The sequence below is a fragment of the Mangifera indica genome, chromosome 11, assembly GCF_011075055.1.
Source record: "Mangifera indica cultivar Alphonso chromosome 11, CATAS_Mindica_2.1, whole genome shotgun sequence".
NCBI lineage: Eukaryota > Viridiplantae > Streptophyta > Magnoliopsida > Sapindales > Anacardiaceae > Mangifera > Mangifera indica.
Window position 1 is genome coordinate 1505931 of NC_058147.1, and position 22880 is coordinate 1528810.

Here is a 22880-nt window from a genome sequence, read left to right on the forward strand (position 1 = left end):
AAGAAGTTTGACTTATTTTAAAACCAAACCAATTCGAGCTACAAAAAGTTCAAATTAGTTTGACTCGCGAGTTAAATAAATAACTCGATTCGGTTTAAATTTGGGTTATGACTTGATTTAAATTATGTTACATAATTTTGCAAGTCTTGTAATTCATGATTTCTTGGCTTTAATAGTGTTGCTTAAATTGGCTAACTTTAATGTGATCACTAAAGCGATTCCTTTTCAAAGTGCTATCGGTGCCCTGCATATCTGTTTAGATTATGAACTCTACGTAAGAATGTGGTTTGGAGTTTTTCAAAGCTTCTTTTACGCCCCTTTGCAAATATTATTCCACTTTTGAGATGCAAAGTTCATTCCTGGCTGCTTTCCTGCCTTTTGCCAACTTGCCATGTGTTTATACTTTAGTGCTTTTACGGATCTTGGTCGAATATAAGATTAAATTCAATTTAAATTATTCAAAATTGAATTTGAGTTTAGAATAAAAATAAGTTGAGTTTAGGTTTAAGAATTAAACTTATTTTAAAAATGAGTTGAGTTTTAATCAAATTAAATATTTAAATTTGAATCCATTTAAATTGAATTCAAAACTAAAATCTAAACAAATCAATTTTGAATAGATTTCAAATTGGACTTTGTTCAGACTCAATCGAAACGGAACCTTGCCCTAGAGATCATCCTCTTAGTTCACACTTGTACACTATTGTGCAATTGAAACTTCGTCTCTTTATTTCCACTGTATCATAAGATTCTGTGAATGCCCAGTGGGCAAGAAATTGTTACAACCACCAACCGTAAAAAATTGAAAAGTAAAAGAAACAAAACTACACAGTATTGTACTTAATTCATATGGGCTAGGTTGAGTTGCTGGGTGTGCAGGTGAAGCAACGTTACTGGGTTACCACCGATTATTGGATGCCTTAAATGATTAAATAATCAATCAATAACCATCAGGAAATCTCAAAATTTTTGGCTCGCTCGGCAACGTTACCGTATTTCAAAAACCAAGTTATTATAAAAGGACCCAAATGCCCTCGCTCGGAATATCTTGATGAACGACAAACAGAAGATAATACCCAGCTGGTGCAAGGTTACCGGTACTTGGCGTCGTCACTTCAATTGAGTAAGTCGATTTCGCCACAAGATTCACCTTCTCACTGCCAAGCACCAGCAGCCTCTGACTCATTGAGAAGGAATGCGTTGTAAACGAAGGTGACACCATTGTTACAGACAGCTTATCCACGGCCACTCTGCCGCTCACGGTGAACCTCACTGCGAATTTTTTACCGTATTGCAGCTTAGTTTGAGAGCTCGGCAACAGAATTTTGGGACGCAAGTATGAGAATCCTGAGTCTAGATAAGACGGAGAGAAAGATTCCAGGCTTAATTCTGTTGGGAAAAGGACGTTTGCAAATTCGTAGTAAATATGAGGATTGCTGCCGCCGACGAGCACCCGCCCATCTCGAAGCAGAATAGCAGTGGAATGATACATGCGGGGTATGGTGGTGGGGTTTTGCAGCTCGAAACGTGACCCGGGTTTGTTGTCGGGTCTGTAAAGTACAGGATTCAAAACTGGGTTTCGCCCGAGTTCCCAACCGGCAGTCCCCGACGCTGCCCCATTAATGATTAGCACGTTGCCATTGGGAAGCAGTGTCATGTCTCCCATGACTCTAGCTGTAGGCATAGTCTCCATGACCCACTTTGGATTCGGGTCGGTTATTGTGATCCGGCCACACGTGTCTAGAGCTTTAATAAATTTGCCTTTCCCTGCCTGAGTATATGACCCTGTCGGGGCTCCACCGCAAACCAACACTTGAGCGTCAATTTTAGCTGCTTTTAAGTTCTTGAGCGGAAGCAGCACTGACGAACCCGTGCTTGGGTAACACCGTGGATCGCCGCCAGGCATTGCTGGGAATGTCTTCACCACCTTGTTGTTTGCATAATCCAGCAATATAGCTCGATTGTTGGCGAAAATAAACAAATGTCCATCTACATTAAGATGAACAAATGGGTACAAATTGTTCTCTTGGCCACGGTCATTAGTTTGGACCAAAAATGGCAAACTGTATGTATTTGATGCGGCGTCTTTGGGGTAAAATTCATAGTTAAATTCCCTTCTTCCGCCAACAACAATCTGCCTCCCATCTGGTAGAATATGATTTGTAGCATACCATCTTCTTGCTGCGAGCCCATTATCAACTTCTTGCCAATCACATCCTGTGCCTGCACAGGGCTTGAAAATTCTGACCCTTTTTTCACCATCATTAAATCCACCGGTTTGAACCAGACGACCATCGGGCATTAGAGCGCCTGAAGAGCACCAAACGTCAGTTTGGACCATAAGGGGTCTAAATGAATTTTTCAAAACATCATACTCAATAGAATGCGCAGTGCAGTCAATCTTGAGAGCACTGTCATTGGGGTCGTTTCGACATTTCCCATCTGGTAAGGATAAATTAGAGCGGCCAAAATCAGTCCGGTCAAACATTATGACACGGTCGTTGTTGAGGAGTTGCATGTGCATGACGGATATGCCAACGTTTTTTTGAAGGAGTTGCCAGCTGCCGCCACCGGCTGCGTGGGTGAGGATCCGGTGGCATGGCTGGGTTATGAAGAAGAAGAACAACAAAGAAAGAACAAAGGACTGCCTCATTCTTGGATTTTTCCAGGTATAATTTGTTTTGTTAATCTGGTCGGGTTTAGTCTCAGTGGATGTGTCGAGCTTGTCTGCTTTATATAGAACGGCGGAGAGAAATCAGTCTCCCACACGCAAGCAAACGCGTGGAAGGCTTAAAATGAAAAATCAAAACACCTTTAATTTAAAATTATTCAATCCAAATCATATAATTTAAATAATTAATTACATATATACAAATGATTAGATATTAATTAATATAAACACATTCATATATTATTATATAATTAAATATAAAATATTTTATTTAAATTAATTAACTTTCATTAAAACTTCAACTTAGTTAAAAATAACAATTTAGTCCATTATTTAATAGGATTATTCATCCTATCACCCACGTCAATGCTTTGATAACATTGGATAAGTCAAATAAATTAATCATTTGATTTATCCTCAAATCAACATCAGTTTTGATGAAATCCATCTGCTCTGTTGTTCAAAGCAGTCAATTAGGTAGGATTTGGACAATTGATAATGATGAAATCAAGCGCATTATTCTAGTGTTAGGAGGAATATTAATGGAGTATTTATGGAGGACAATGGAAAGCCAATTAATCTGGTGGGAAGACTTCAGTCTTTTACTTTTATATCATTCAGGTCCTACAAATGCATAAATGTCTAATAATATTTCCATTAGATATAATTTCACTGCAAGATTTTACTGTGTTCCACAAAATGTTTGGTCCCACTGATTTATTAAGATATGATAGGTTTTTGTCATAGAATTAATTTTTTTCACCACACTGACTTAGCGGTGATTGAGCCATAATTGAATATTTTTTATTTAAGTGTGATTGAGTTCGAATAAAAGTAATTTATTTTAATTTTATTAAGGTGATTGAGCCAGAAGAGAATATTTTTTTTTAAATTTGATTCGAATAAAAATAATTTATTTTAAATTTAATAAATTAAATTAAAATAATTTTAACAACAAATAATTTGATTCAATTTAATTTAAGTTTTTAGTTTAAATTCATAATTCATTAATAAAATAATATCGTTTTATTCAATAATTATCAAAACAAGTTATTTTAATAATTATTTAATATAATCTGAATTGAATCACGAATTAAAATTGAAGCAAATCAAATCACAATCTAATGGGTAAGTCGGATTGAGTCAAACTCCTAACTTGAGTTTAATTAAGTTTTAAATACAAGCTAACTCTCTTGAATAAAACGAATTTAAATTGAGTCGAATCAAGTTAAACTAACTTTTGCAATTGAGCCAGCCTGTTTGAGAGTCTAGCTCTACACACAAGGCAAGGGTTGGATTGGGTTTCAAACATTGATTTCAAATTAATTCAAGCTTATAAATTGATCGGGTTAGTTTTATAAACAAATTGAATTTAAATCTTAAGTGAACTTATATTAAATTTAAAATTAAATTATTTTTTAATTAAATTTAAATATAAATTCGTCAATTTTGAATCCTTAAACTCAAATTACTCTGGAGCTGAGCTAAAGACATTAAACTGTAGACATAACCTTTTAATTTTGAAAAATTAACTTTCAATACAAATTATGCAAAGAATAAGAAAATATTTAGAATAAAATTTAATAAATTGAATAAAATAATTAATTATTTTTATATTAAAAAATAATTGTAATGACAAGTTCAGAATTTGTAATCATGTCGCCCGTATCGTATAGCTGTGCGCGTACTGTAATAAACTACTTGTTATATGCCCGGGGCCCCGGGCTAGTTGTATTAATTGCATGTAGGGAATGAGTTAAAGACAAGTGGGACCACGCGCTCAAAGGTGCGACTGTGTGGAATTTTTTAAAGCATGTTAACAGGTGCAAGAAAGTCCGTGAGGTGAAAGCGGAAAGCCTATTTATTTATTTAATTGTCATTTCTTCGTTTGTTCTGTGGATGGTTAATGAATTATGGATGTGGTGGTTTTTTTTTTTTTAATTAGGCAGAATTATTTCCCACCTTTTATAATTTTTTAATGAAATTTATTAATTTTTAAATAGATATAACCTTTTATCATTTTTAATTTTTACAAAAATTAGGTAACTTTAGTCTTTAAAAAATTTTTAAAATATATTTTCTTTTAATTTATATTAGTAATTATAAAAAGAAATTTGAAAAATTAACATAATATTTTACTGATTGTTTGACAAATTAAAACTATTTTAATTTTCTTTTAATTTTTTATAAAATACCCAATTATAATATTAGCGTGGGCCGAACATAGCCCAAAACAGAGGAATCCAGGAATTATTTTTACTTAGTGTCAATGTCACACACCCAACCAGAACAATTACGTTTTAATCTATGAAAAAGCCACAAAAGCAAGTTCAAAAATAAATAAAAATGCCTTAATTCAGTAACTTGGAAAAGTGCTGTAATTTGTGTTACATTAGGTTCCTTCCACTGATGGTTGTTGACGAAATACAAAGAAAATTAATAAATTATATCAAGGTCATGTAAAATATAAAAATAAAAATAATCGAGACAAAAAGGGTGAATCGGTTCTTCTAGACTAAATAAATATATATTTTTCTTAACAACCAAGTTTTGAAGAAAATTTGTTTGAATTGTTTCAAAAGGTCAAAACCGTCAATAAATAATAATATATAAACAATTAAAGATTAATGGATACAAATAAATAAATAGTTTAAGATGCATAAACATAATATAGGGTGCAAATTTTTTAAAGGGCAGCTTCGTCATTTTAATAGTATTATAAAGACATTTTTGTATTTTTCCTAACGTTTGGCCTATAACGTAACATAATTTATTAATAGAACCAAACGGAAAGTGGGAATTTTTTGTTATTAAATTTTAAAGGTGATAACTTATTGTTTTGATATAGTTTCGACTGATTAATTAATTACATATATCTGTTTAGATGAATTTATTCATGTGTTGGAAAGCTTTTGAGTATTGATATATTGGGTGAGTAGGACCAAAACTTGTAAAATAAGAAATTGGAACCTCATTCCCATGGGAAAATAATCATTGACCGAAGGCTGCTTCAATCTTTCTTTGCTGTGACAAACTGTAAAGCAAAGTTGAGGCTTATCGAGAGAGAAGATACGTCTCTGCCGACTTTCTATTTAAAACATCTCCTCTTTAATTAATTTGTACATTTACGCCATCAGAAATTAGCATAAGCCATGCAATAAGATGGCTATGCTTGTGGATTTGGTGGTCCTGTATCCCTTGATTTGGTAGGTAAAGACGTGCAAATGGAATAGCAACACATGGTTTTGCAATGTCCTTGTTTCATAATTGGGTATGTATTTTCAAATAACGTATAATCGTATAAATAGATATTATTTTATCATTTATTTAAAATTATTTAATTATATAATAATATATTATTTATATACTAAATTTAATACTTAAAATTGAGTAAACATAGTTTTATTTAATATTATATTATTATTGCATGCATAAGGATAATAATAAGCCATCTAATCACTCTTCAAATTAAGGAATATGAACATGTATATTATATGGTCAAACTTCGTTTTATTAAATTCACACAAGTGATATAAAAAATGTGACAAATTATCTATCAATTAGTTAGATGAATTGCATATAACAATTGACTATGTTACCTCCGCATGAATCTACTCAAAATATAAATACACCTTTGTCAACAAAAAACAACAAGAGGAATAAGTTTTAGTAGTTGGACGAGACATTGATATATTTTGCATCCTTGTTTTTTGCAACTATACTTTGTGAAATTATTTTTTCTCATTTTAGTGAGATCACTTTCCTTCTTACTAAATTCAATGTAATAAAATTTATACATATTTATATTATAATTTACTTAATTAACCTTGTATTTTGTCTTGTATCGTGATGATATTTTTGTCATTCTATTGAATTTCGATCAAAATATTCAATAATATGATAATAAGTATAAACATTGAGTAATATGTCAAACCACTTTAAAAACGTTTCAATTTTATTTTTCTTTAATACAGAACTGAAGTAAAATTCTGATCACCATCACTTATTTACTTAATATCACATCCTTGGTTTCGAGTATTTCTCATTAGAATAAATTTCAACATCATAACATATTATAAAATTATTAAATTTTGTCACATATTATATTATTGCTTCTCTGATACATTTTTATAAGCAACACGAATTAGACATTCAAGAAGAAAGAAACAAAGGAGCACGACTTTACAACAGCATGTACATGAATGGGGTTTATGCCTTAGTCTTGACCTACCAATTCCTTAATACAAGTATATCTCTTCCTAATTTGATTTGACTCATTTCTTAATCCATGCGTATACATGATTGTTCATACTTGGGGTGCTCAGTTTCGTCTAGGACAAGCTAACTCGCTTCATATATCCCGTCGGTGAAAATGACCTTGTAAAAACTTCCTTTTCATATTTTGGACCACGTACATTAATTGTATTTCATTCGTATTTATACGTTAGTTGAAGTTGCTGAAGCCCCATTAATGGAGTTACCTTACCAATCCCCAATCCAGTAACTCTTTAATAACTTCTAAGAAAGAATCTTATATCCATCCACAACCGTCTGATTGATATGTTGAATCTCAAACGATCAAACATAGAGTTAAAAAAGATCCAGATTCAATTTCATACTTTCATAAATAGACTTATATACATGCTATCGTAAAAACCCTAATGGCAGGAAACTGAAGTTCTTGTACTAACCATGTAGGCCAGCAGCCGCTTTCCTTGAAAATTATTTTTATCACTTGTTTATTTGTCTGTGTGTTAGTAATGTATATTTAATTACAATGCCGTGGCATAATGGGGCAAGTAGCTAGCGATTGATGAAATTATAATAATAATAATAATAAACTGGTCATACAAGCACCACAACAGCCCTTTCTCCTCAGATTACAACTAATTAATTAGCTAAACTCCATTTTCTATATATATTAACCTAATCCCTTGAATTAAAGCGTTGACGATTTCCTCTCACAGCTAGCCTTGTTTGAAGAAAACAATGGGCTGGCATGGCTGCCATTTGAATTATATTTGGAGAAGTGCATATAGTAGTTGAAACATTTATGTCACGGGAGGAAATCTTAATAAGACTAACAAGCTACTAATTCAGTTCCTTTGACTTGCATGCTTCATTGGCTTGCTTTATTCCAAGTTCCTCTTTGAAAACTTGTTGTGGCCGGCGGTCAATATGAATACTCTCCGGCCAGGAGTAGAGCTAGATCAGTGACATAAGCTATGTTTCCTCGGTCATGTTTGGTGGCTTTCTTAAACAAGTGATTTGAAAAATTGGGATAAGAATAACAAATAAAACGTCAGGGATTCTAAATGCATTGAAGTGTGGAATTTTGATCATGTCTGAAGCATATTTTTGTACGGTTTGTTGGGAGTCAACGTAACCTAACAACCAGGCCAGGGGTCAAGAGAGCGAAACCTCCAGTGGCTGTCCTAGAGAGGTTAAGAAATGTTACCTAACTTCTTTGAGTTTGAAAAAATAATTGTTCAATACTTTTTCTGGAGTATTTTGTTTGGATTCAAAATTAAAATATTATCTTGAACATAAAATTTTTAAAAGATTATAAAATATAAATAATTATTATATTTAATTTAAAAAATAAAAAATAAAGTATATTATTTTAATTAAATACTTTTAAATATAATTATTTTAAAATATCTTTTATGTTAGTTGTTATATTAATTGAAAATAAGATTTACCTCAAAAAATTAATAAATAAAAATATAATTATAATAAAATCAATATCATCTTAATAATTTTTTAGTATTTAAGATAAAAACAATAATTAAATTATCATTTATATTACCTACTACATCACGGTTAATAATAAAAGATTACCGTAATATTTTATTATTAATAAAATAAACAAAATAATATAAATAATAAAATATATATTATTGAGATAATCTTTATTATACATAAACTAAACGACCTCTTAGAATAATCTTTAAATCTCTTTAATCAAATGAACCTTTTAAATTTAAAAAACTTAAGAGTTTAATATATTTAAAATACAAAAATGACTCTTAAAAATTTTCATTCATCATTTTTAGAGTTTATTATTTCTTAATTGGTGTTCGATTTTTTATTTTTATTTAATTTTAACTTCTTATATTCTACCAATGAATCCACCCAACTTCCTTGGCGAAGGGATGGTTAAGGGAGTAACACCCCTTTTAGGGGGGTGAAGCCGTGAAACGCTAAATAAAATGATGATCGATTGTGATATTTTAAAATTTTATGTAGACACGTATTATTATAAATTAATAAAAAAACTTTAATACAATTATAAATATTAATATTATAAATTAAATCAATTAAATCTGTCATATTTGTCCGTGACTAATTCATTTTCCTAATACTGCACGGATGAACTTGATTAATTCATATTTAATATGAGCATACCGAATTTGAAGTGATTAGCGATAGGCACCTTTCTAATATTTAATTAGTAGGAAGGTGGATGAGAGGGAATTTAGCTTCTGCGTAACGAAAGCAAGCATTGAAATTGGATTTTGTGAAGGATGTTTCTAATTAATTATCTTTTTCACGTTGGGAATCATTCTGTCACACGTAAGACAAAGGTGATTTTCCAGTTAATGATCGATACTAAAATGAACACGGCATATTCTTCTTGTGAGCACATGCGAATAAGTGGAAGACGGCTTTTTAATTTAAAGCATCGGCCCCCGCCACTCTGATTTTGACCGATTGATGGATCCATGCAGCTGTTTACCAATATGATTTTAAAAAAAATTAATGGAAAACCACTAATGAACGCTGGTTGTTTCTTCACACACCAGGCAAGTATTTTCTAATGAACTTCATCATGTACATGCAGTTTATATTAGAAATTTGGAAGTGTTGGGTCCATGGTTTTAAGAACAAAATTGATTAGTCAGCTCGATTGGTTAAACCGTTATCCAATCATCAAAATAGTTTTAATTTGTTTGAAAACGATTTTTGAAACTGATGTAGGTTAAACAGTTAAATCGAATTTAAAAAATTGAATTTGGTTCCGTTAACATAAAAATTAATTTTTTTAAAAATTTTATTATCGGAACTTGAATCCAAATTTCTTCTAATAATTTTGAGAATATATATCATCAAACTTAAGTTTATTTTGATAGATTATATATTTAATAATAAATTATATTAAATTATTTAAATATTATTTTTAAATAATTAATTAATATAATTATCGGTTAGATTGATCTGCCCTACTAAAAGATTGATGTTTTAAAACTTAAGTTTTTCAGACTTGTTAAGCTTAAATTCATGAGTGGCCTGGCCAGTTTTAAAACTTTCCAAAAAGATTCAGCAGTGTTCACTTGACTGTGTTCGGCTGCCATCATTGCGGCAAGTTTGAAAGCAATATATTTAAAATTACATTTCTTGGCAAGCTTGCTTACTGCCACTGACTTTAATGCATGGATATGACTCAGATCTATCCCATGTACATGAATCAATCAGTGGTCCAATGAAAAAGAACTTACTGATCTTGCCATTTTTGTCACGGAAATAGAGAAGCCGGCCGCCATCTTTAAACCAGCTAATCTATTGATTAAAGTCAATTCAACGCTTTGAAGCAATGGTTTCTCTATCTCCTTACCTGCTCTAGGGTTTCTTTGTCCTCTGCATTACGTCAGACGAAAAGAAATTTGTTATTAGCTATATCTTGGCTTAAGAAGATGTGACATGTCCTCTCTAAAACTCTTATCTTAATGGTGGCCTATGTGTTTCCATGGTCCATGTGTGTGATGTACACCTGTCTATAATAGAATAATTAGTGAATCATTAACAATATTTAGTGTTATATCATATAATCATCATTTGTAATACGGGTTTAATTAAAAATAAATTCAATCTGAAATAAGTTTGAACAAAAGCATATTTAAGATCATTACAGATTAAATAAAGAGTAATTTAAATTCGATTATGCTATAAAAATGATAAAATAAACCATAAATTATACAAATACTCAACACAAGACACACAAAATATTTATGTGGATAACCCAATACGGGACAAAATCACAAGAAAATGATGAAAAAATTTTTCCTATCGATGAAAAAGATTATAAACATTTTTTATCTTTTTTGAGGTACACTTACACACTTTGCATATACTTTAATAAAACTTTTTATATACAAATTCTGGTTGATAGATACTTAACATTTGTACTCCTAAGTCATACTTATTTTGCATGCAGGCGTTCCTGTTTTATCACATCTCCTTAAAAATTCATAATTAAATCCATTTGGATAACTCTCTTTTAGAAGTTGAATTATCACCATATAGTAGGCTTGAATCGAGTTCAATTTATTCAAATTGAATCCAAACATTTTTCGATCAAAGCTACAAATGAAACTTTAGCTCAAATTATTATTGGGTTATTTTTATTTTTACTAAAGATGGGCCTTTTCTATTAGACTAATTCTTTTCACATGGGCTTTTGAACTAAACCCAAATGAATATTCTTCTCTACTAAAACACAAATGAAAATTTAAATAGATTCAAATCAAACAAGATCTAATTTGAACTTGACTCATTTATAAAAAACGAGTTCAACCCATGACTCCTGCTAGAATCAAGGTCCATTAGTTTGAGTTTGATTCAAGTATTTTCAATATGAGCTAAATTCAAAATCAACTTGGATAAAGTAAACTCATTAACTTGATTTGTGAATCATCTTCGTTTTGACATGGAGGGCAAGCGAATAATAATTGGGCTGACTGGAAAAGCAAGCCTGGTCACTTTGTCTAATATAGTGGGCTTCAAGTAGGTTGGGTTTAACAGAAGGTTCCTCTGGTTGGGCCTGAGCCTTTTTCTTGAAGGCCCACCACATGTTTGGCCCAAATGGAAATGGTCTTGGAATTTGCTTAAAAGGAAAGGTTGGGTTTTCAATTGCTTATCTATTTGAACGGTCGCTTATCTTCAGTCTTTTCCTTTTTCCAGCTTTATTCTCATTTAAATGGTAAATGGGGTCACTCATAGAACACAATACGTTTTGAAATTTGGACTAACCCATATGAGTTAATTTGAATTTGATTTAAATTCAGAACAGTTAATTTAAATTTAAGTTAGTAAATGGTAACATCGAATAAAATGAATATTAATGCTCAAGAATGAAAAAAAATCATAATAGAAAAATAATAATCAACAAAAAAAGAAAAAATTCTCCAAGTTTGGCTAGTTCGAACAGAAGAATTAATGGAGGTCGAACTAAATTGACTCAAATCTTTCTTTAATTTTAATCTAAGAATCCACTTGTAATTTCCTTATAGAGTAAATTGCTATTTCTAAATTATTATTTTCAATCCAATAAATTAAATTGCAAATTCTCGCCCAAAAATGTAAGTTTAACCCATATAAAATAATTTTGACACATTGTTTAATGTTAGAAAGGCAAAAAATCATAGTATCCCAAACAACACAACAATTTTTCTTTCATTTAAGTCCCATATTCTTATGAAAACACTCAAATTGAGACAATGTGAGATGATGATCAAGATTATTTATTTCCCAATAAAAGAAATTTGGGCACACACCATCATAGTATCTGTGTCAAAAATCTGTCCCGACTTGTACAGTAGTACTAATTTTCTACCCATCACCCAAAACAAAGAAACTACATCCCTCTCGATTAGACTTTTATATACGTCCCTTATTTTATCCTCGTCGCGGCGCAGTATAAAGAACCTGACCCCCAATTTCAGAGACAATACGCTAACGTGCACCCCTCACTCTCCTCGTCAAAGCCATTGACATCACCCGTATCACAGCTTCTTTCACTCAGGTTTGCTTGCCCATACTCCTTTCCTCGCTGCGTGACTCAGTTGCTCTGTTAAAAAACCCTAGGTTCTTTATTTTATTTTATTATTTATTGTCGTCAAATTTGGAGAGAAGGGATTGTGAATATTTGCGCCAGAGCTGACTGGTTGAGAGAAACAATATTCAGTGTTATTAACATTCTTTTGCTAGTAATTTGCTTGTGTTTACGTTCGCTTTTTAATAGGCGCTGGGATTTTGCATTATGGGGTTGTATAATTTTTTTTTTAAAGTTTTATGGGTTTAATTGGTTGAAGAGAGAATCAAAACACGAAATATGAGCTTTAATTTTTTGGTAATAGAGAAATGGAGGGTGATGATACGGTTTAATGCTGGCAATTTGATTCAAGCACTAATACTAAGGCTAAGCTAGGGTTGCAAAAGAGTGCATCACAAAATTTATTGAAACATAGGGCTAAGAAAATGGATGGTGGAGAGAAGAATTCTGACCTCAAGAAGAGGTTGAAATCTGTTGAGATTGGTTTTGATTCTGATGATGATGAACCCATTGGGTCTTTGTTTAAGTTGAAGAAAACAAAAAACCCTAAGAAGGTTAAGTCTATGTCAGATAGCGAAAAGGGGCAGAAGGTAGAAATTAGGGAAGAGAAATTGGTGGTTGAGGATGAGGATTTGGCGGTTATGGATGATACCTTGGCAAGTTTTAGGAAAAAATTGAAGGGTCCCAAGAAAGAGACCAGATCTGGGATCCTAAAGGGAAGAAGTTCATCTTTGAGTGGGTCTTTTGAGGATGTCGGCATCTTAGATGAGAAGTTTGCATCAAAGACTGTAGAGAAGGTTCAAGATATTGGTGAGGATGCATATGATGTGGCCACAGGCAAAGGGGTTGAAACTAAATGTAAAGGGAGGGTTAAGAGACCCAAGACTGATTCAAAGATAAAAATGGTTGGGGCTCATTTTTCCTGTGACAATGATTCAAAGGGTACGGGGTCTTTGGGTGATTCATTGGAGGATCGCAAAGAGCAAGAATTGTGGCCTGGGGAGGGTTCCAATCTGTCTTTGGATGAAAAGATGGCTGACTCGTTATCTGCCCCTTTTCAGAGGACACAATCTGGATTAATCAGGAAATCTCACATGAATTCTGGTTTGAAAAAGAATGGTAGGGATCGAAACTTTGATGAAGGATGTAGCCCTAGCTTTGACGGTGATTTGAAGCCTGTGAGGAGATCTCAGTCTGTTTCAACCACAAAAGTGAGACAGAAAATTTTGAATTTCAATGATAATTCACATCTTGTTTCTGATTTGAGTAAATTGGAATTAACGTCCCAGCAGTGTAAGAAAATTGAACCTATGGCAGACACTAGTGGTTTGAATATTCAAGAAGAAGCTATTTTGAATACTTGTACAAATAATGTTTGTGATATCAGTGGCAACGAGAATGTTTGTGTCCATGGGGTTGATGGTTCTGGCTTTAGCCAACGGGCTAGTTCTGGAACTCAATCTTTGAAGGTTGGGTTAAAGCTTTGTTCTATGGATAAGGCAAGCACTTTGGCCCCTGATGATCAAGAAATGCCCTTTTGTGCCTCTTCCCTGGAGCAGATGGAAGAATTTTACAAGTGTGAGGGTGAGTACAAGAGAGTTTTTTCTGATGCATTGAGGCAACATTCAAGGAATGCTTCAGCAATAGACAATTCAAGTTCAGACCGCAAAGTTTCCTCTTCAATTGGAAAAGAAGTTTCAGTGGCTTGTGTAGATGATGAGTTAACAGACAAATCTTGTAAATCTAAATCCTTGAAGGTTAGCAAAACTGGTAGTGATTCCAATACCGCTCTTGGGGAGGCAGGTCTTGCTGCCATTTCTTCAAAAGGGGAACATGATTTAGTATCTAATGGTAGGTTATCTCTAACAACTGAAATGTCATGTGGACACCGGGAATCTGGATTTGCTTTTCAGAAGCGTAGCTCTGGTTTCTATCCAGATCAACCTTCTGATGCATCTAAGGGGCCTTGTGTTCCAGGTCATGATCCTCTTTCTATTGGTGAAGAGGCTAACAGAGATTCTCCTTCTTCTGTGACTCTTGATGAAAATGGAAGTTCTCCGGAAGATGCAGTGTCTATACCTGATTCTGAAAACAAAGACAATAAATTATCTGCTGTTCAACGTGCTGCTCGCATTGCTAAAAAGCGTAGGCATGGAGACATGGCTTATGAAGGGGATGCTGATTGGGAGAATTTGATAAATGAGCAAGGTTTTCTTGAAAATCACCAGGTTGTAGACTGTCACCGGTCTTTAAGAGGAAGAGACAAGTTTGATTCATCTTCAAATATTCTTACTGTTGCTGATAATGGTGGGGCTGCAACAGTGTCAGCAGGGCTGAAAGCTCGTGCTGCTGGTCCAATCGAGAAAATTAAATTTAAAGAAGTCTTGAAGCGCAGAGGTGGGCTTCAGGAATACTTGGAATGCAGGTAGTTGTTGTTATCAAAACGTGGTTATTCATTTATTTTGATTCTTTCTTTTTTGGCTGTGCTGCAGATTCCATTTCTATTTTGAATGATGTTAACTCATCATATGATTTGGTATAAAAGACTTGTGTTCTAAAATATTATCCTTACAATTTAATGGGATTTTATTGCTTTATGTATTGCAGGAACCAGATCTTAAGTCTTTGGAGTAGGGATGTTAGCAGAATTTTGCCACTCACGGAGTGTGGGGTCACTGATACCCCTTCTGAGGATGAACCGTCTCGTGCTTCATTAATTAGGGAGATCTATACGTTTCTTGATCAGAGTGTAAGTTGTTATGTCTAATGAGTGCTTTTTTTCCCTATTTATGTTTATTTTTGCTCCCATGTTTATTGATAAAAATTGCTGTGCCCACTGGTTCTTTCTTATCTCATTGGATTTTTTAGATAGCTTTTGATGCAATTTTGTGTAGTTTTTATGCTTTGGAGGATTGATGAATTCCTTATTCCTTGGAACACAATTTTTTTTTTTTTTTGACAGGGGTACATAAATGTTGGTATTGCTTCTAAGAAGGAAAAAGCAAATCATATAGCAAAGCATGGCTATAAACTTTTCAAAGAAGAAAAACTTGAGGGAAGTTCTGGGGCCTCTGTTGCTGATTCAGAGGATGGAGTTGGTTTCATCCTTGGTCAGGTTAAGCATTCTGAAACTTCTGTGGAGGCCAAAAATGGTGATATATCGGATGATGGGAACCAGATGGTAAAAGTGAAAAAGGGCAGTTTGGTTAGCCCAGAATTACCTAATGTGACAGAACACAAAGTATGCCCAATTGTTGAGTGCCTACAAAATGGTAGCACTGATGCACCTGACATATTGGTTAATGTCAACGTTTTGAGGGCTGATCCATCTTCCAAAATGGTTGATGGTGGAAAAGATCCAATTCTAATTGAAGTGACCAATGATTCACAGAGTGTTAAATCTGGCTGTCATGATGTTACTTGGGGCAGCCAACATGTGCAGTGTGATTCAGAAATCAGAAAGAAAATCATTATCATTGGGGCAGGTCCTGCTGGTTTAACTGCTGCTCGCCATTTGCAACGTCAGGGTTTCTCTGTAATTTTACTTGAGGCTAGAAATAGGATCGGTGGTCGTGTTTATACAGATCACACATCTCTCTCAGTTCCTGTGGATCTTGGGGCAAGCATAATTACAGGTGTTGAGGCTGATGTGGCCACTGAAAGAAGACCTGATCCTTCCTCACTGATTTGTGCTCAGTTGGGCCTAGAGTTGACTGTATTGAATAGTGACTGCCCTCTTTATGATATTATTTCTGGTCAAAAAGTTCCTTCAGGTCTGGATGAAGCTCTGGAAGCAGAGTACAACAGCCTTCTTGATGACATGGTATTGCTTGTTGCTCAGAAGGGGGAACATGCTATGAAAATGTCTCTTGAGGAGGGTTTGGAATATGCTCTTAAAAGGCGTCGAATGGCACGATTAGGAAGAGATTTCGAAGACATTTATCTGCACAATTCAATGGATGCTTATTCTAAAGCCAGTGGTGTTGACAGCAGAGTTCATGGTGGAAATTGTTTTGAAGAAGATGCACTAAGTCCTCTTGAAAGAAGGGTTATGAATTGGCACTTTGCCAACTTAGAATATGGTTGTGCTGCTTTGCTTAAGGAAGTATCTCTTCCCTTCTGGAATCAAGATGATGTTTATGGAGGATTTGGAGGAGCCCATTGCATGATCAAGGGTGGTTACAGTGCTGTTGTTGAGTCTCTTGCAGACGAACTTCTTATACATTTCAACCATGTAGTCACAGATATCTCATATAGTTCAAAGGACTCTAAAGTAAGTGATGGTCAGTCCAAAGTCAAAGTTGCCACAGCAAATGGCAGTGAATTCTGGGGAGATGCTGTGCTTATTACTGTTCCACTTGGGTGCTTGAAAGCAGAAAGTATAAAGTTTTTTCCCCCGTTACCCCAATGGAAGTCCTTGGCCATCCAGCGGCTTGGTTTTGGAGTTCTTAATAAAGTAGTGCTGGAATTTTCAGAGGTCTTTTGGGATGACTCTGTGGACTATTTTGGAGCAACTGCTGAAGAAACTGATTTGAGGGGGTGGTGCTTTATGTTTTGGAATGTCAGAAAAACGGTTGGGGCACCTGTTCTTATAGCTTTAGTGGTTGGTAAGGCAGCTATTGATGGTCAAAATATGAGTTCATCTGACCATGTAAACCATGCAGTCCAGGCTCTTCGAAAAATTTTTGGGGAGGCTTCAGTACCAGATCCAGTTGCATCAGTTGTGACTGATTGGGGCAGAGATCCTTTCAGCTATGGTGCATACTCATGTGTAGCTGTTGGAGCATCTGGAGAGGACTATGATATATTGGGCAGGCCCGTTGAGAACTCTTTATTTTTTGCTGGTGAGGCCACCTGCAAGGAACATCCTGACACTGTTGGTGGTGCAATGTTGAGTGGGCTTAGAGAGGCTGTGCGTATTGTTGACATATTTACCACTGGAAATGATTATACTGCTGAAGTAGAGGCAATGGAGGCTGCACAGAGACAATCAGAGTCTGAAGGAGATGAAGTTATGGACATAGTGAGGAGACTTAAAGCTGTTGAGCACTCCAATGTCTTCTACAAGAACTCTTTTGCTCAGGCCCTTATTCAGACCAGGGAATCCTTGCTAGAGGATATGTTCTTTAAGGCAAAAACTACTGCAGGGCGGTTACATTTAGCCAAAGAGTTGCTGAATCTTCCTGTTTCAGTCCTGAAATCATTTGCTGGGACCAAGGAAGGGCTTACCATGCTCAACTCTTGGATACTGGTATTCTTGCATTTCACAATATTAATGATCAATGGATTCAATGCTTCAATCGCAATATAAATTTGCTTAATCAATGCACTCGTTCTTCTGCCCTTGGCGGCAATACTGTTCAGCATGTATAAACTGAAACTTTTAAAAGTCTATATAAACTTTTTGTTATTTATTACAGGACTCAATGGGGAAGGATGGTACTCAGCTTTTACGTCATTGTGTTCGTCTTCTTGTGCTGGTTTCTACTGATCTACATGCAGTGCGTCTGTCAGGTATTGTTTTCATTATTTTTGTTTAGGTCTAGTTTACTTACATCTGTCGTGTAATTATCTCTGCAAGGATGGATGCATGCAGATAGGGCATGTCTGTCTTCAAAACTGAAGACTCATTTAAAAGATTGTGCCTCTTTCAATCACAAATCTTAGGGAAAGCAATTCCAAAGCTCTGTTGGACAATTTATTCTCAAGTTTAGGAGTAAAAGTGAAAAGTACATTGTCTAATATAATTGAATCTCCCTTAGAATTGTCAGACTATGATGAACTTGCTGAATCCAGTGGGCTGAAGTAAATTGTATAAAATTTCAACACGAAAGGTGTACTGTTAAATTTTGATATATAATTGGCATAAAGTATCTGTAGATATGTATGATTTTATTTATTTTGCTTTGCATGTAAATATCTCTCTTTGTTCTATGTTTCTTGTTTGTCTGCTGGGTGTTTTCTTGGAAGCGAAGCAAAGAGTTAAAATATGTTTAATCAGGATTCTTAATTTATTTATATTTAACTTTGTGGTGTAGGCATTGGGAAAACTGTCAAAGAAAAAGTTTGCGTACATACTAGCCGTGATATACGTGCCATAGCAAGTCAGTTGGTTAATGTGTGGCTTGAAGTCTTCCGGAAAGGAAAAAATTCCAGTGTTGGAGTAAAGTTTTCCAGGCAATCAAATGCAGTAGATCCTTTCAAGAGAAAATCTCTTAAAGATCCAGCTTCAGGCAAGCCACCTCTGCATTCAAATCATAGTGGTTTGGAACATAAAGGATCTGCAGGAAGCCATTTGATTTCTGGTGCAAACATGAGGAGAGAGAATGACAGACTAGATACTGAAGTGGAGGACAGAAATTTTGCCATGTCTGAAGAAGAACAGGCTGCTTTTGCTGCAGCTGAAGCTGCTCGAGCAGCAGCTGAAGCGGCTGCTCGAGCTGCAGCTGAGGCAGCTGCTAAGGTTTGTTTAACTTGTTATGCTACTTATTTGTCCTAATCAATTTATGAAGTGCCTCTATCAATCATTAATATTTAATTTCTTATAGTGAAATGTTTGTTCAGGGTTTAGTCCAAGGTGCTGGATTCATATTTTCCTTTAATATGTTTATGCAAATGTTTGGCTTGTCAAAATTTTGATGCTGTTTGTCAATGGTGACTCCAAGTGATTTTTTTTTTTTTTGGTGCAATGGTAGTTCTATTTGAACTTTATAGTTTTCTTTAAGATATTGAGGTGATTGGCTGCTGTATAGAATAATTCTTCCTGGGGCCCTTTTATTTTTTATTGTGTTCATTCAAACTGATGCTGTTGTAGTGATGCTACCATGTGGTCATGTTTTGTAATACCTTGAAAATAGTATAAGGGGCCTTGAGAGCACATTTATGCACCCAAACTCTCCATAGACTGGATTTTTTTTCCCTTTGTTTTATTTTCCTACCCTTTTTTTCTTGTTCATGTAGTTATGATTAATGGCTTATAATTTGCAGGCATTTGCATCCTCGGGGCCACAGCTCCCCAATATACCTTCCTTCCACAAATTTGCTAGACGGGACCAATATGGGCAGATGGATGAATTTGATCTTAGAAGGAAGTGGTCTGGTGGTGTTTTAGGAAGACAGGATTGTATATCAGAGATAGATTCCAGGAACTGCAGAGTGAGGGATTGGTCCGTTGATTTCTCCACTGCTTGTGTTAATTTTGACAATTCAAAAACTGCTGACAACCTCTCACAGCGGAGCCATTCAAATGAGATTGCATGTCAGTTGAACTTGAGAGAGCACTCTGGAGAAAGTGCTGCTGCTGCAGACAGCAGTATCTTTACAAAAGCATGGGTTGATACTGCTGGGAGTGTGGGAATAAAAGACTATCATGCAATTGAGAGGTGGCAATCTCAAGCAGCTGCAGCTGATTCTGATTTCTTCCATCCAGCCATGCATGTAAAGGATGAGGAAGAATCAAACACAAGTTCTAAACCACGCACCTGGAAGCATGATAGACAAGCAAATGGGAGCTCTGTTTCACAAGTTACAATAAACAATGAGTCACTTGAAAATCGTCCTCGAGGGGCAGATCATATAAAACAGGCAGTTGTGGATTACGTTGCATCATTGCTCATGCCCCTTTATAAGGCAAGGAAAATTGATAGGGATGGATATAAGACAATAATGAAAAAGAGTGCAACAAAGGTTTGTTGTTTCCTTATACTCTCCCTTCTCTTCTTTTAATATCTCAGTACAAATTCATGCTGATGGATCATTTAATATTACAATAGGTCAAATAGATTAACTGCTGCCTGCTGTCTTTCCCTTCATCAGCCCTTTTTTTTTTTTTTGGGTTTTACAATCAGGTGATGGAGCAGGCCACAGATGCTGAGAAAAACATGGCTGTTTCTGAGTTTCTTGATTCCAAGCGCAAGAATAAGGTAAGCACTCTTTTTTTATGGTTCTGAGATTAGATCATGTTACCTATATATGATGCAGTACCTGTTCTTTATAAATTTTATCAAATCAGAGATCCTTATAGATCAACGAAATGCTACTATTGCTGGGTTGTCTTGCATATGACCTTTTTGATGGAAATTTGTTTCTTTAGTCATCTCAACTGTTCTGTATTATACCTTTTCTATTTTCTGTATTCTCTAACGAACGGGAGTGATTATTATTTCTTATTTCATCTGATCATTTCCTTGCAACATGAAGAGCAAATAGAAACAAAGGCTCTTATAAAATCATTATAATTTATCACTCTAATTATCTTTGTTGCTATCAATATGTTGTTGCCTCTAGACATTCCTTTGAGAAAAATAGACCTTAGTCTGTAAATTAGTTACTTGATTAAGCTTTATTCCTTGGATGGCTTTATGCAGATTCGGTCCTTTGTCGACAAATTGATTGAGAGGCATATGACTATGAAGTCAACTGTTATATCATGATGTTTGTGGATTGGCTGGCACTTGTTTTTACCTCTGTGCTTCCATGTAATACCCACAACAGATGATGGTGGTGTGGGGGTAGAGTTCTCAATTGTGCGTTTCTTGTCTACATCACATTAAACTGCCAACATCATTGCAGTGATCCTGAAGTTGTTGCGGGAGAAAGGAAATAGTTTTTTTGCTTTCTGTTCAATCATTATTGGTGGATATTGATGGAAATTGCTTGTCTGATTTTTACTGCTGATGTGTTCTGAATTCGTAATGTAAAGCTGGCCAGGATACAATTTCTGAGTGTGGCTTCAGCCTTCTGCACTTTAAATGGGCTTGGCACAAGTGTTTTAGCCCATATCTGCGGACATCAACATATCATGAAGATGAGCTCAGATTGCCTCTAGCAATTGTTTCACAGTGGATGAAAGGTTGGAATCCAAAGGGCGGAGAATCAATACCCTGTTCTTTTATTTGGGGACAACCTTAGATGAGACATGACATGTTTTCATTGTGTACAGAATAGAAATGTTTTAGAATTGACTAGCAGACTGAATATTTTTCTAGTTTCTTTCTAGAAACACCCGATATTATCCTTATTTTTTTAGTAAACATTGATTACTAACCTCTTTCTCCAAAATTGCCTTAGTTTTCATATTCTGCCTCTCTCTATTGGTGCAGTCGGATATACTTCATCAATATATGTGGAGCTTTAACCTCTGTTGTTAACATCTCTATTTCATTTGATTAACTATTCAAGTTTATCATAACTTGGACGTGTGACAGTAGACTCTACTTAAATATTGCTTTGTTCGTGGACTTGATTGTTTGACTGTGTATCGAATTAGCATATGAAGTCTTGAAAACTCTTTAAGATTGAAATGAATCCTGAAATCAATGGAATCTCTTGCTGTTCTGTTTCAGCCATTAACCAGTGTGCTTGGTTGCTGCTAGTTCTGGAAAAGTACTGTGGTTCTCTGGCTCTTGTGAGGTATGCCCTTTGTTTCATTTTTTCAGTTATGCCTGCTTTCAGGTCATTAAAGGAAAGTTGTTCACCTAATCTATTTGCAGGGTTATTATAAACTGGCCTGTATTCTTACTTTTAGAATGTAGAATATCCTAATGCCCTGCGGATAGTATGTGATTCCTGATTTGGAAAGTGAAGTTGCAAAAGAGATCGGGGTCCTAAAATGATCCAGAGGCTGATCCTGTTGAAGGGGAGAAAAAGGTAGAGTTTTCTGTGCAATTCTGGGGGAAGGTGCTTAGCCTCTTTGGTGAATGGTGAGGATTTTAAGCCATCGCCGATCAGGTAAATTTACAGATTGTAAATTTGTTGCAGTTCAAACTGACTACTGATCTGGACTTTCAGTTGCATTTTATCTTGTGGTTTTTTAAATGAAATCATATTTTTTGTTGATCTTATTCAGTTTTTATATATGTATCCATGGTGGTGGAAATATTGCTGTATTGCTCTTCGGACTCTAGTTATTGCCACTGAAATTGTAAACGAGCATATATCATCTGGTTCCATTGGAGACTTATCTCTTTGAGCTTTGTGGCTACAATAAGGAATTGAATTAAAGAGCAACATGAGAGGATGAGTTTAATTGACTCCTTTAGATGAGTGTGGGTTGATTGGATTTGATCTAAGTTATTCAAGCTTGAACTCAAATTTGGATCAAACAAATCGAGTTTGAGTTAAAGATAGAAACCGTTTTCATAAATAAACTAAGTTTAAGTTAATTTAAATATTCAATATAACTTGGATCTATTCAAATTTTTTTTTTTTTTTTCAAATCAAGTTCAAATTTTAGTTGATCTCGAATTAGCATTTTTTGATTCAAGTCAATCTTAAATTATTGTTTGTTTAGATTTGATCCAAATCAAATCAACAATTGAAGAACTAAATGGAAATTGTATTTGTGTGTCTTTTCTAAAAGTGGGGTAAGAACATGAT

At 34.6% G+C, this 22880-nt stretch overlaps 2 protein-coding genes across 5 annotated transcripts; one reads left to right on the plus strand and one right to left on the minus strand.

Annotated features, from left to right (window-relative positions):
- Positions 1–706: 706 nt before the first annotated feature.
- Positions 707–2717, minus strand: LOC123228921 (aldehyde oxidase GLOX-like). The gene has a single exon (XM_044654423.1). The coding sequence runs from the start codon at positions 2651–2653 to the stop codon at positions 1013–1015; it is 1641 nt and encodes a 546-aa protein (XP_044510358.1). The 5' UTR covers positions 2654–2717; the 3' UTR covers positions 707–1012.
- A 10555-nt stretch (positions 2718–13272) lies between these two features.
- On the plus strand, positions 13273–22534 carry LOC123229771 (lysine-specific histone demethylase 1 homolog 3-like). 4 transcript variants are annotated; one of them, XR_006504935.1, is made up of 11 exons: positions 13273–14928; positions 15111–15252; positions 15466–17754; positions 17924–18017; positions 18542–18966; positions 19491–20189; positions 20351–20425; positions 20870–21354; positions 21848–21914; positions 21995–22232; positions 22409–22534. XR_006504935.1 is itself a non-coding variant. In XM_044655716.1 (8 exons), the coding sequence occupies exons 1-8, from the start codon at positions 13406–13408 to the stop codon at positions 20933–20935; spliced, it is 5313 nt and encodes a 1770-aa protein (XP_044511651.1). In that variant the 5' UTR covers positions 13273–13405; the 3' UTR covers positions 20936–21706. The 4 variants fall into 4 exon arrangements, 1 of the variants encoding a protein (XP_044511651.1); XR_006504934.1 differs by having other exon boundaries at positions 22351–22464; XR_006504936.1 differs by having other exon boundaries at positions 22030–22464.
- The last annotated feature ends 346 nt before the right edge of the window (positions 22535–22880 follow it).

Excerpts from the sequence above, each read along its gene's own strand:
- LOC123228921 (XM_044654423.1), bottom strand. The coding sequence starts at position 2,653 with ATGAGGCAGTCCTTTGTTCTTTCTTTGTTGTTCTTCTTCTTCATAACC.
- LOC123229771 (XM_044655716.1), top strand. The coding sequence starts at position 13,406 with ATGGTTGGGGCTCATTTTTCCTGTGACAATGATTCAAAGGGTACGGGG. Across the intron at positions 18,967-19,490 it reads CAGCTGAGGCAGCTGCTAAG|GCATTTGCATCCTCGGGGCC; the intron begins GTTTGTTTAACT and ends TATAATTTGCAG. Across the intron at positions 20,190-20,350 it reads TGAAAAAGAGTGCAACAAAG|GTGATGGAGCAGGCCACAGA; the intron begins GTTTGTTGTTTC and ends TTTTACAATCAG.